Genomic DNA, 12,678 nt, shown 5'->3' on the forward strand with positions numbered 1-12,678 from the left:
TAAACAAATCTCACTAATATTTAACTACTATCTAAAATATATATGTTAGAAATGGGGTCTTTGGTGGCAGTCAGGTTACCCCCTGTCCAAGCAAGGACCCTCACTCTAGTCAGGGTAAGTCACACACAATCCAAATTATCCTGTGCCCACCCTCTGGTAGCTTGGCACTGAGCAGTCAGGCTTAACTTAGAAGGCAATGTGTAAAGTATTTGTGCAATAAATTATGCAATAACATAGTATAGCACCATAAAAATACACCACACAAAGTTTAGAAAAATATATAATATTTATCTGATCAAATTTTGGTCAAAATTATTAAAATGCAATAAGAATATGTTGAAATATCACTGTAAAAGTGATAGAAAGTGTCTTTAGACTTTTAAAAGCAATAAATGTCTCTTCCAAGCACAAAGTACCTGGTTTGCATTCAAAATCTCTGCAAAGAACCGCAGAGGAGGAGATGCGTGGAAAACAAGGAGGTGTGCTTTGATTTCTCGGGCCGCACACGGCGATGCGTCATTTAGTTTTCACACAGGGACGGCTGTGCATCGATTTCCGGCTCTTGGTCGTGGATCCTCCTCGGGTTGCGGGGTTTTCGGACGCCCTGGGGACGATGTGTGAATTTCTGGCACTGACAGGACGAAGTCACAGGGGCTGCTTCGATCCGGTGGGAGTTGCGTGGAAATTTCTACCGCACTGCCAGCGCTGGGTCGATTACTCTCTGGAAGTCAGGCTGCGTCAGTCCGACTCGGCTGTACATCGATTCAGTGGGCCGTGCATCGAATTTCCGGTTGCTATGCTGGCACTGCGTCGATCTTCTTGTTGCGAAGTCTGGCTGGGTTGTTCCGGTTCGGCGTGCAGTGAATTTTCCACTGCGGTGCAGGCTGTGCGCCAGGCTGGGCGTCGATTTTATGTGGCTTAGAAGTGCACCAGGTCCCATTTCAGTTCAATCCTGTCTGCCAGGATCCCAGTAGGTGGTGTGGCAGTCCTTTGTGTGAGGGCAGGCCCTCCACCCTCCCAGCCCAGAAAGACCCATTCAAAATGCAGATGTATGCAAGTCAGGCTGAGTATCCTGTGTTTGGGGTGTGTCTGAGTGAATGCACAAGGGAGCTGTCAACTGAACCCAGCCAGACGTGGATTGTAAGGCACAGAAGAATTTAAGTGCAGAGAAATGCTCACTTTCTAAAAGTGGCATTTCTAAAATAGTAATATTAAATCCAACTTCACCAGTCAGCAGGATTTTGTATCACCATTCCGGCCATACTAAATATGACCTTCTTACTCCTTTCAGATCAGCAGCTACCACTCAAACAGTATATGAGGGTAGCCCCAATGTTAGCCTATGAAGGGAGCAGGCCTCACTGCAGTGTAAAAACGAATTTAGGAGTTTTACAATACCAGGACATGTAAACTACACAGGTACATGTCCTGCTGTTTGCCTACACAGCACCCTGCCCTATGGGTTACCTAGGGCACACCTTAGGGGTGACTTATATGTAGAAAAAGGGGAGTTTTAGGCTTGGTAAGTACTTTTAAATGCCAAGTCGAATTGGCAGTGAAACTGCACACACAGGCCTTGCAGTGGCAGGCCTGAGACAAGGTTAAGGAGATACTAAAGTGGGTGGCACAATCAGTGCTGCAGGCCCACTAGTTGCATTTAATCTACAGGCCCTGGGCACATATAGTGCACTTTACTAGGGACTAATAAGTAAATTAAATAATCCAATTGGGTGTGATACAATGTTATCATGTTTAAAGGGAGAGAGCATATGCACATTAGCACTGACATTAGAGTCTTAAAGCCAGCTAAAACAGTATCTAAAAAGTGGAGGGAGGCAGGCAAAACGTTAGGGGTGAATACCCTAAGGTTGGCAGGTCTAACAATATAATTATATAATATGTGGGTATATGTTTATATAAAAATATATGTTAACAAAACACAGATCCTGTTGGCTGGAACCCTGGTGGTATTGGTGCACGTACGTGTGAGAAGCCACTAAGATTCACTTCCACTATCGGAAAGACATGCATTTCGAAGCCAATAATCCACAAATCCACACTAAAGAAGCAGTGATTTATTTAGGTGCTAACATGTGAAATGAAACCCAACTTGTTTCAGCTTGAGAATGACACGGTCACACATTTTCTTGTTAACAACATTACTTACCTGGAAAAAACAATATTATTGACAATGATGTTTCCACCTCACAATATTTGTTTCCAAAATTTGTTACGATATTAAAAACTTAATATTTTGTCCAAACACCCTTGGCAGGAGTAAATCACTTTATCCAAGGATGTACAATTGTTCCTTTAGAAGGTTTGGGAGCAGCCACATATGCGCATGCTTCTGGATGTTCAACTACTTAGGCGACCATCTTTGATCTGAAGTATCCTTCACTTACAAGCATCTTGGCTCACACGTGAAACTATACCATACAAGTAATTTTGTGCCTGAATAAATGTATTCACAAGTGCAGAGTGTTGTTGTGAATGACAAACGTGACCCATCGGTAGCAGTATTTGCGCACCTTCATTTAGTTTATGTTGAAGAATAAGTTGGGCTATGACTGTACCGGCACTAGCCTTCCCTAATTATATATTGGAGTTATCACAGGATATTTTTCAATCAGTATTTTATTTGGACCGTGGTGGGTGTCAGATTGAGCAGTAACTGTAGTGGGTTTGCTTTTGGGCAAATTAAGTTCATATAATAATTTATACATGATATCAAGAAATCCTGACTTCAAAGAGTAAGTAATAGCTAAAGAATGATAATAGCAATTGAACACAATCAGAGGTTCTCAAAATAAGTCTTTTCACCCTATTCCAAAAAATAAGAAAAATACAGACCAGGAGATTACTGGAAAACCTGAAGCAAGAGAAGCATATTAGGATGAGTCTCCCGTAAGCAGGCTATGGAGAACAACATGCAAGTGTGGGTGTACTCTAGTTTGACCATTTGCTCAAAGTACTGTGCCAGGAGTTGCTGTCTTCACAAATGCAGTCATGTCATTAGCTGTTGCTTACAAATTGATGAGACTATCTTAAGGGTGTAGGATAGAAGGCAGTAGAAATGTTCAATATCCTTGTCCCATATTGTGTCTTCTCCTTACAGGAATGCTCTGGAGATTGCTGCAAAAAGTGTTCTCTCTCCAATGGAGCCCATTGCAGCGACGGGCCGTGCTGCAACACATCCTGTCTGGTGAGGCAATGAGACCTTTATATTGAATGCAAGAGTGACTGATCTTATAAAGAGTAAAATAAGACAATTTCTGAGCCATAGGTACATATAGAGCTCATGCAGCTCGCTGACTAATTCTTCCCGTGAATGCTGAATGACTTGAATGTAACCACAATTTGAAGACTAAAGCAAAATGTACATAATCTCAATACACAGGGCTACAGACAGAAAACAAATTGCTATTGGACACTAAATGTAAGCTAGCCTTGTCCGAAATTGAGAGATTTGGTAACACCGAATACCTCTGAAATATTTTAGGCCTGTTGGAGTCAATCTCTTGCATCCAATTTGCAGATAGATCATAAAACTTGGAGACGAGTTTGGGGCAGTATGAGTTTGAGCTACATTGCACATTTTAGATAGTGGGGTGCCGCTTTTCTGTTATGACTCTTCTGAAGTATTAGTTTCTACAATCACCTTAAGTGTGACGCTGGCATTATCTTATGAATCCCAATATTCTCTTTTTTGCCACATCCCATGTGTGAAAATATCTTCATTGAGCAGTTTACTGTTAATTGCATTGACATTTACAATCTTTTTCAAGGTCTATAGAATGTGTGGTGAATTCCTTCTTAAAGGGATACTGTCTCTAGTATCCAATACTGTTTTGAAGATAGTTTCCTTAGTAAATGTTATGTTCCATGTGTTCTTTGTTTTAAGTATGGATGCATCATAGATGTACAGCAAACTGTTTGTGACATACTCCACAGCTTGCTCTCCTTTGAACCTAATAGATTTGGAGTTGTCTTCTGGTAATGCAAAGTTAAGAACAGAGAGTGTGTTCCTAATCAAATATGAAAATCCACCAATCATGTCAGATGTAGTCTAGCTCACTCTGTTTGCTTTCAATAAAATATTTTACAGATGTGATAATGCATCAGGCATCTTAGAGATGCAGAGGTCAACTTGAAGACATGTAGAGTGCACTTGTTGATGTCAAAGGTGCCACAGGCATTTCCAGATATGCTTAATGGCCAATGTTCATCAATATCGCTGTGAAGATTTTGCCTATTTCTTTATTACTTTGTGCATTTCCCAAAATTATCTGGAAGCAATCTTACTAAATAGATGTAGAAACATTTAAATATCCCTCCATCAGCTTGCCTGGTATTGCCATATATCTGTTACATTTTCTGTTTATCTTTTAATTTCCAGTTTCTGCCAAGGGAGTATGACTGCCGAGATGCTGTGAACGAATGTGATATCCCGGAGCATTGCACTGGAGATTCTGCTCAGGTATGGCTTCTATTGCTCACCCTTCAATTTTAGAAAGATGAGATATGGGGCAGCAGAAAGAGCAAAGTTGTATTGCAGCAAGTAGCAACAATGTACTATGGGGGTCATTCCGACCCTGGCGGTCCATGACCGCCAGGGCCGGGGACCGCGGAAGCACCGCCAACAGGCTGGCGGTGCTTCCTGGGCCATTCTGACCACGGCGGTAAAGCGCCGCGGTCAGAAAAGGGCAACCAGCGGTTTCCCGCCGGTTTACCCCTGGCCCAAGGAATCCGCCAGGATGGCGGGAACGGGTGTCGTGGGGCCCCTGGGGGCCCCTGCACTGCCCATGCCACTGGCATAGGCAGTGCAGGGGCCCCCTCACAGGGCCCCATAATGATTTTCAGTGTCTGCAAAGCAGACACTGGAAATCGCGATGGGTGCCACTGCACCCGTCGCACAGCAGCAACTCCGCCGGCTCCATTTGGAGCCGGCTTCATCGTTGCTGGGCCTTTCCCACTGGGCCGGCGGGCGGCCTTTTGGCGGTCGCCCGCCGGCCCAGCGGGAAAGCCAGAATGGCTGCCGCGGTCTTTTGACCGCGGTGCGGTCATTCGGCGGTAACCGCATGGCGGGCGGTTGGAATGACCACCTATGCTTTTCCAGGAAATATGGAAGATCGGTGATAAAATCTGGTTTGGAGATTCATCAGGCAAATATCATGGCAAAGGCAAATGGTGGTGTGGAGCCTCCTATGGTAATTGAGGCACAGAATGCTTTCTTTAAGCCTCTCTCAAACCTCAGAAAATACAATCAATATTTGAAAGCTTTATAGGAAAAATGCTTATTGACGACCATGGAAGCATTACAAGCACTGGTTGTAGGTGTCTCATCTTTCCCAATCCTTCCCCAGCAACACTACAGGATGTTTTTGAAGGTAGAGGCTTGTGGTGAAATCTTACCTTAATAATTTTCAAATAAGTCTATTGTGATAATACTTTGACCAGAGAGAGAAATGGTGCTGAGAAATGCCGCAGGGCAGATTTAGAAAACAATGTGGTGAGGAGTTGTTTGAGCAGTTGGTTTTATGACCAGGAAAATGTGAATAGACATAGGGGGTCATTCTAACCCTGGCGGTCGGTGATAAAGCGGCGGCCAACCCGCCAACAGGCAGGCGGTCCAAAAAATGGAATTCTGACCCTGGCGGGAACCGCCAACACAGGCCGCCACATTAACACTCCGACCGCCATGGCGGGACCGACAAACAGCGCAGCGGTCCCTGCCAACAGGCAGGCGGCAGACAATGTACCGCCCACCCTATCACAACTCACCAATCCGCCACCTTTTCCGGGGCAGGAGCCCCGCCGATAAAAACACGGCGAAACGCTCACCTAAAGGAGGACAGCATGGAGCCCGAATTACACATCCTACCGGCTATTGTCTACATGCTCATCTACCAGGAGTACGAACGCCGGCGCAGACGACAACGGTGAGTACTGCACCTACAACACAGGGGAGGGGGGAGGAGGAAAGCTTACGGGCACACACATACGCGATACACCCACCCCCCAACCCACCCCCCTAATACCTACACATCAATGCAGAGCAACAAGTCAGAGTGACACCCTCCAAACCCCCCGGAAGAATGCAAAGACATAATTCAAATGAAGTTTAAAATTTATGTATAAAATAGGTTCATTTAAGTCATGGTAAATATGCCATATGAAATATACAAAAGAAATAATGAACATAGTGCAAAGTATAAACATAGTCAATAAGTCCTGCACAGTCCGTTCAATATCCATAGTGCGTGGGCCAATGTGTACAAACACATGGGCAAAGCCCACACAGGAGACCGGAAACCATTGGAGAGAACACTGCTGGGGCATCAGATGAGAAAACAACAGGCACCTCAGGGGGAAGGGAAAGGGGGGCACCTCAGCCACATGAGTCCACGACGCCAGATCCACGAGGGGCCTCCATGCCCACTGTACCATCCTGGAGAGTGCAAAGCCACAGTCCATCACATGGATAACCGACTCCACTGGTATTGGAGGAGGCATGGTGCCCAGAGTGCTTCGTGAACACCTGCTCGACACAGAACCGGCACTGTCAAAGGACCAGCGGTGCTTGAGACGGCGGTGCCCAGCGGAGCGGTGCTTGAGATGAAGGGCCCAGCGGAGCGGTGCTTGAGATGAAGGGCCCAGCGGAGCGGTGCTTGAGACAGCGGTGCCCAGCGGAGCGGTGCTTGAGATGAAGGGCCCAGCGGAGCGGTGCTTGAGATGAAGGGCCCAGCGGAGCGGTGCTTGAGATGAAGGGCCCCAGCGGAGCGGTGCTTGAGATGAAGGGCCCAGCGGAGGGGTGCTTGAGATGAAGGGCCCAGCGGAGCGGTGCTTGACAGGAAGGGCCCAGCGGAGCGGTGCTTGAGATGAAGGGCCCAGCGGAGCGGTGCTTGAGATGAAGGGCCCAGCGGAGCTGTGCTTGAGATGAAGGGCACAGCGGAGCGGTGCTTGAGATGAAGGGCCCAGCGGAGCTGTGCTTGAGATGAAGGGCCCAGCGGAGCGGTGCTTGACATGAAGGGCCCAGCGGAGCGGTGCTTGACATGAAGGGCCCAGCGGAGCGGTGCTTGACAGGAAGGGCCCAGCGGAGCGGTGCTTGAGACGGCGGGCCCTGTTCAGCGGTGCTCTTCACGGCGGGGCCCTGTTCAGCGGTGCCTGTCTTGGCGGGGCCCTGTTCAGCAGTGCTCCTCACGGTGGGGCCCTGTTCAGCGGTGCTCTTCACGGCGGGGCCCTGTTCAGTGGTGCTCTTCACGGCGGGGCTCTGTTCAGCGGTGCTCCTCACTGCGGGGCCCTGTTCAGCGGTGCTCTTCACAGCGGGGCCCTGTTCAGCGGTGCCTGTCTTGGCGGGGCCCTCTTCAGCGGTGCCTGTCTTGGCGGGGCCCTCTTCAGCGGTGCTCTTCACAGCGGGCCCTGTTCAGCGGTGCCTGTCTTGGCGGGGCCCTCTTCAGCGGTGCTCTTCACGGCGGGGCCCTGTTCAGCGGTGCCTGTCTTGGCGGGGCCCTCTTCAGCGGTGCTCTTCACGGCGGGCCCCTGTTCAGCGGTGCCTGTCTTTGCGGGGCCCTCTTCAGCGGTGCTCCTCACGGCGGGGCCCTGTTCAGCGGTGCTTGCCTTGGCGGGGCCCTGTTCAGCGGTGCTCTTCACGGCGGGGCCCTGTTCAGCGGTGCTTGTCCTGTGTGTCTAGGGAGCCAGACCTGGGTAAGACTTCCCGCTCAGTCGCCATCCGACCTTGCGGTCGCGGGGCCCTCCTGTGATGGAGTCCTGGGCCCGTGGGTGTCGTCCGTCACACCCGGTATGGGGCTGGTGGGGCCCTCCTGGTGCGCTCGGCTGCTGCATGTCTTCTCCGCCCTGCTGCCCTTGCCCTCCTTCGCTGCAGCTCTCGGGCCCTTGCCTCCCTTAGATGATGTGGCAGGTGATGTGGCAAGGCCACTCTCTGTGGCGGCAGCCGTCTCAGGCTTTTCGCGCCGGCCCTTAAGTTTTCTTGTCCTCTTCCCAGGGGGTGGGCTGGCTGTCCCCTTGCTGCTGGCCGATGTTCCTTCCCTAGGAGCTGGTGGACTCCAATAGCCCTGCACTATGGTGATACTAGATGCAGGGCTGGTGGTGGCTGAGGTGCTCTTTGGACTCTTACCAGATGGAGGGGGTGGGTCAGGTGATGCAAAGAGGTTAACTTTTGAGAGGAAAAGTTTTTTAGGAGCAATGGGAACGGTAGGTGCAGTGGGTATGGGAGTGGAGGAAGAGGATGTGGTTGTAGGAGAGTCAAGTGTGCTGTCTTTGGGTGCAGGTGCTTGTGCTGGAGGCTGTCGTGAGGTGGATGGCTGTTGGGTGGGTGGCTGCCTGCGTTTGTGTGCTTTGGAAGAGGGGGTGACAGACACAGTGGGAGAGGATACAGGGGACGTGTAAATGGCAGTGGGGGTGGTGACTGCACGTGTGCTGACTGTAATGGAGGGTGTGCTGGTGATGGAAGTACTGGCTGATGGTGGTGTGCATGCAGATGTGAGTGGAGACGTCACAGGGAGGGAGGAGGGAGACGAGGAGGAGGGGGACACAGAGGTGGTAGTGACTCTTGGCATGTCTGCATCTGGATGTTGTTTGTGTGAATGCTTGTGGGATCTGTGGTGCTTATGTCTGGATGAGCTGCCCTTGGGTGTTGAGGTGTGTGCAGGCTGGTCTGGTGGTGTGGATGGGATAGGCTGAGGAACAGGAGACTGGGACTGGGTGGAGGGAGTTAGAAGAGGGAGGCTGGAGACAGGGACAATGGCTGCCGTCAGTGCTGAGGCCAGAGCATTGAACGATCGCTGATGGGCAGCCTGACCCGAATGAATGCCCTCCAGGTATGCATTGCTCAGATGCACCTCCCTTTCCACCCCCTGGATGGCATTCAAAAGGGTAGACTGCCCAACAATGAGCGTCCGGAGGAGGTCAATGACCTCCTCACTGAGGACAGCAGGGGTAACTGGGGCAGGGCCTGAGGTGCCTGGGGCGAAGGAGATGCCCGCCTTGGTGTGCGAGCGGGCACGGGGCGAACGCTGAGGGGCTGCTTGGAGGGCGGAGCTGGTGCGCTGGGTGGCGGCTGTACCTGTAGTTGCGGGGGCCACGGATGTTGCTGCCACCGCAAGGGAGCTCCCTTCCGAGGACGTGTCGGTGTCGGTGACGTCTCCACGGGTCCCCGTTGTGGAGCTCCCCTCGCCCTCCGTCTCACTGCTGAACTCGGAGTCCGTTGCATGGCCCTCCAGGGCCATGTGAGATGCAGCTCCCTCGTGTGCCGATGCCACTTCTCCTCCGCCTGATGATGCTAATGCACACATGCACAGGAAGAAAAATAAAATGGGTGGGGGGAAAAATGAAGACAGGTTGAGTGCATGCATTGGCAACACCGTTGGCGGAGAGGACAGACACAGAAGCCCCCTGAACTACGCTGCGCAATCGGGGTACACTACTCAGTTCTTGTGACTAGGCCTACAGGTCTATGGACGACAAATGCACACATGGGTGATGCAGGACCATGGATAGCTGTACTTGGCAACCTACAGAGGTGTGGGGCGGGGGCACAGGGCCATGGCTAACGGAGGAGACTAGCCTACAGAAAGCGCCCTGGCCTTGAGTTACCCACAGTCCTCCTCCCCCACCCAGACACCTCCACTGCGCGCAAAGATAGCAGAATGTGCTGATACTCACCCCCTTGTGTCTGCTGTGATGTCCTCACGTGCCCATCCAAATCGGGGTAGGCCACTGCCAGGATCCGGGACATCAGGGGGGTCAATTGGCGGCTGGCACCCCTCCTACGTTGGGAGGCCATCCCCAGCAGAGACTCAGCGGTCTTTCTGGTCCCGCGGCGATGTCCTCCCACCTCTTTCGGCAGTGGCTGCCCTGTCTGTTGTGGACCCCCAGGGCCCGGACGTCCTTGGCGATGGCACGCCAAATGTCGACCTTCTGATGGGCGCTGACCTATTTGACATGTACAGGGTGGGAAAGAAAATATCATCACTTTTCAGCATGGTAGATGTGAGTGGCCCCCCCTCCCCAACCTTGCCATGTGGCACATGTTCCCATCTGTAGTGCGTTGCACTCCTCATTCGCTCCCCTCCCCACCATCTTACATACACCCCACTCAACACAGGCATAGCCCATTCAGCGTGCACCCTGTGTACTAACCTGTTGGTCTGGAGGACCGTAGAGTAGTGCATACTGGGGGAGGACCCCATCAACAAGTTTCTCCAATTCTTCGGAAGTGAAGGCAGGGGCCCTTTCCCCAGTCGCAGCAGCCATTGTATCTCCCAGACCGAGGTCACAGCAGCACTTGCAGTATAGGTTCTCTCCTGTGGATGATCAGGTCTCGAGTGATTAATCAGATAGAAAATGGCAGTCACGCACGCGGCGGTGCGTACCGCGGCGGTGCGTACCGCGGCGGTGCGTACCGCGACCGCACATCGTCATTGGCTCCTGAGACCCATAGGGTTCAATGTTAACCAATGCTGCTTTGCGCCGCGGTTTTCGACCGCCTACCGCCACGGTGTGCCACGCCAGCGCAGTGACCTCACATCCCACTGTCACACTTCACAGGTCAGGCAGCCGCCATTTCAAGGGCCCACATGGCATGATTTCTACTGCGTCACACAGGCCTAGGCCTTGCATTGCCACTCATACAAGCCGTTCCATGCATAGCGATTCGTGTACTGTGCAAGCTGTGTGAACGAACCTGTGGGTTGCTTGACTCTGTGCTCCATGTTGTCCTTCCTAGGCACCGTCCGCTGGGACTTGCGAGGAGAAGGATGAATCCTCCCGTGTACCGACCGCTGGTGGACCTGTCGACAATGGAAGAACGACACATCATACTTACATACCGGCTTGACAGAGCAACTATACATGAACTATGTGCCCAGCTGGAGCCAGACCTGATGTCCCCCATCCGCCAACCCACAGGGATTCCCCCTCTGGTGCAGGTTCTGTCAGTACTCCATTTTTTGGCAAGTGGGTCGTTTCAGACAACAGTGGCCATATAATCTGGGATGTCTCAGCCTATGTTTTCAAAGGTTTTGTCCAGAGTGTTGTCTGCCCTGATGAAATACATGCGGAGATACATTATTTTCCCTGAGGTGGGCGAATTGGCTACAGTGAAGGGTGATTTCTATGCCCTTGGACGTATCCCCAACATCATTGGGGCCATTGATGGGACCCATGTGGCTTTGGTTCCCCCCAAAGACAGTGAGCAGGTGTACCGAAACAGAAAAAGTTATCATTCGATGAATGCCCAGGTGGTCTGTTTGGCTGACCAGTACATCTCCCATGTAAATGCCAAGTTCCCTGGGTCAGTGCATGACGCGTATGTCATGTGAAATAGCAGCATCCCTTATGTGATGGAACAGCTACAGAGACACCGTGTGTGGCTAATTGGTGACTCTGGTTACCCCAACCTGTTGTGGCTACTGACCCCAGTGAGGAATCCCAAGACAAGGGCAGAGGAACGATACAATGAGGCCCATGGGCGAACTAGGAGGATCATAGAAAGGACCTTCGGGGTCCTGAAGGCCAGGTTTAGGTGCCTGCATATGACAGGGGGATCCCTCATGTACTCACCAAAGAAGGTGTGCCAGATTATCGTGGCCTGCTGTATGCTTCACAATCTTGCATTGCGACGCCAGGTGCCTTTTCTGCAGGAGGATGGTCCAGATGGTGGTGTTGTTGCAGCTGTGGAGCCTGTGGACAGTGAAGAAGAGGAAGACGACGGGGACGACACGAACAACAGGGATACAGTCATACAACAATACTTTCAGTAGCACACAGGTAAGAAACAGCCACCCCAATTTACATTTACTTGAGGCCTCATGCGTCTCCACTGTCTGTGTTTCCCCCCAGTTCCTGTTAACTGATTTGTGACTTTCCCTTCCCTTTTCAGAGCTGTATGACCTACTGCCTGACTTCAGCTTTGTTTGCCCATGGACTAAAGCTTATTGAAATTGGTATGTTGTCATCACAAAGTAACTGGACATTATTGAACCCTTATGTGTAATACATTTGTTAAGAATACAGGCAGACTCCTGTTTATTTAAGTGGAATAAGTGATTTATTTAAAGTGCTAGATATAGGTAAATGATTGGGAAGCGGGGATGGGTGGGGGTGGAGTAATGTCCATGGCAGAGTCCAGTTCTCAGTCGCACAGGTGCATTGTCCATATGCCTGTGGAAGGATGGAGCAAGGGCAGTTCAAGGTTGGACAGGGTGACAATGTGGGACAGTGGGATGACATCAGGGGGTATCTTAGGCTGGCGGGGGTCTTGCAATCCTACTCTGTCTTCCTGTGAGATCTCAGGTTCCGCTTGCGGGGTGGTTCTTCTTCTGCAGGAGGTGGGGTTCTGGTGGCCCGTCGTTGTGTGGGGGCCTCCTGTCCACTAGCGCCGGCGGAGGTGGTAGGCTGTTCCTGGCCTGGGCTAGTGACAGGGGCCCTTTGGGGTGCCACATGGTCCCGCAATGTGGTGACGAGCTGGGTAAGGGCCAGGACGATGGTCCCCATTGCGGAACCGATGTTCCTCAGTTCCTCCCTGAACCCCATGTACCGTTCCTCCTGCAGTTCCTGGATCTCCTGGAACCGGGCCAGTACCGTCGCCATCGTCTCCTGGGAACGGTGGTATGCTCCCATGATGGTGGAGAGGGCCTCTTGGAGAGTCGGTTCCCC

General features: G+C 51.3%; 1 protein-coding gene across 1 annotated transcript in view; it reads left to right on the top strand.

The window, feature by feature from the left end:
- The window catches only part of ADAM23 (ADAM metallopeptidase domain 23), an 842,294-nt gene that overhangs the window by 614,100 nt on the left and 215,516 nt on the right, over window positions 1-12,678 (top strand). Inside the window, exons 17-18 of the mRNA XM_069225976.1 lie at window positions 3,119-3,205; window positions 4,400-4,480. Coding sequence (XP_069082077.1) covers window positions 3,119-3,205; window positions 4,400-4,480 — 168 coding nt within the window. The remainder of the gene's footprint in view (window positions 1-3,118; window positions 3,206-4,399; window positions 4,481-12,678) is intronic.

The sequence above is a fragment of the Pleurodeles waltl genome, chromosome 3_1 (assembly GCF_031143425.1).
Source record: "Pleurodeles waltl isolate 20211129_DDA chromosome 3_1, aPleWal1.hap1.20221129, whole genome shotgun sequence".
Classification (NCBI taxonomy): Eukaryota; Metazoa; Chordata; class Amphibia; order Caudata; family Salamandridae; genus Pleurodeles; species Pleurodeles waltl.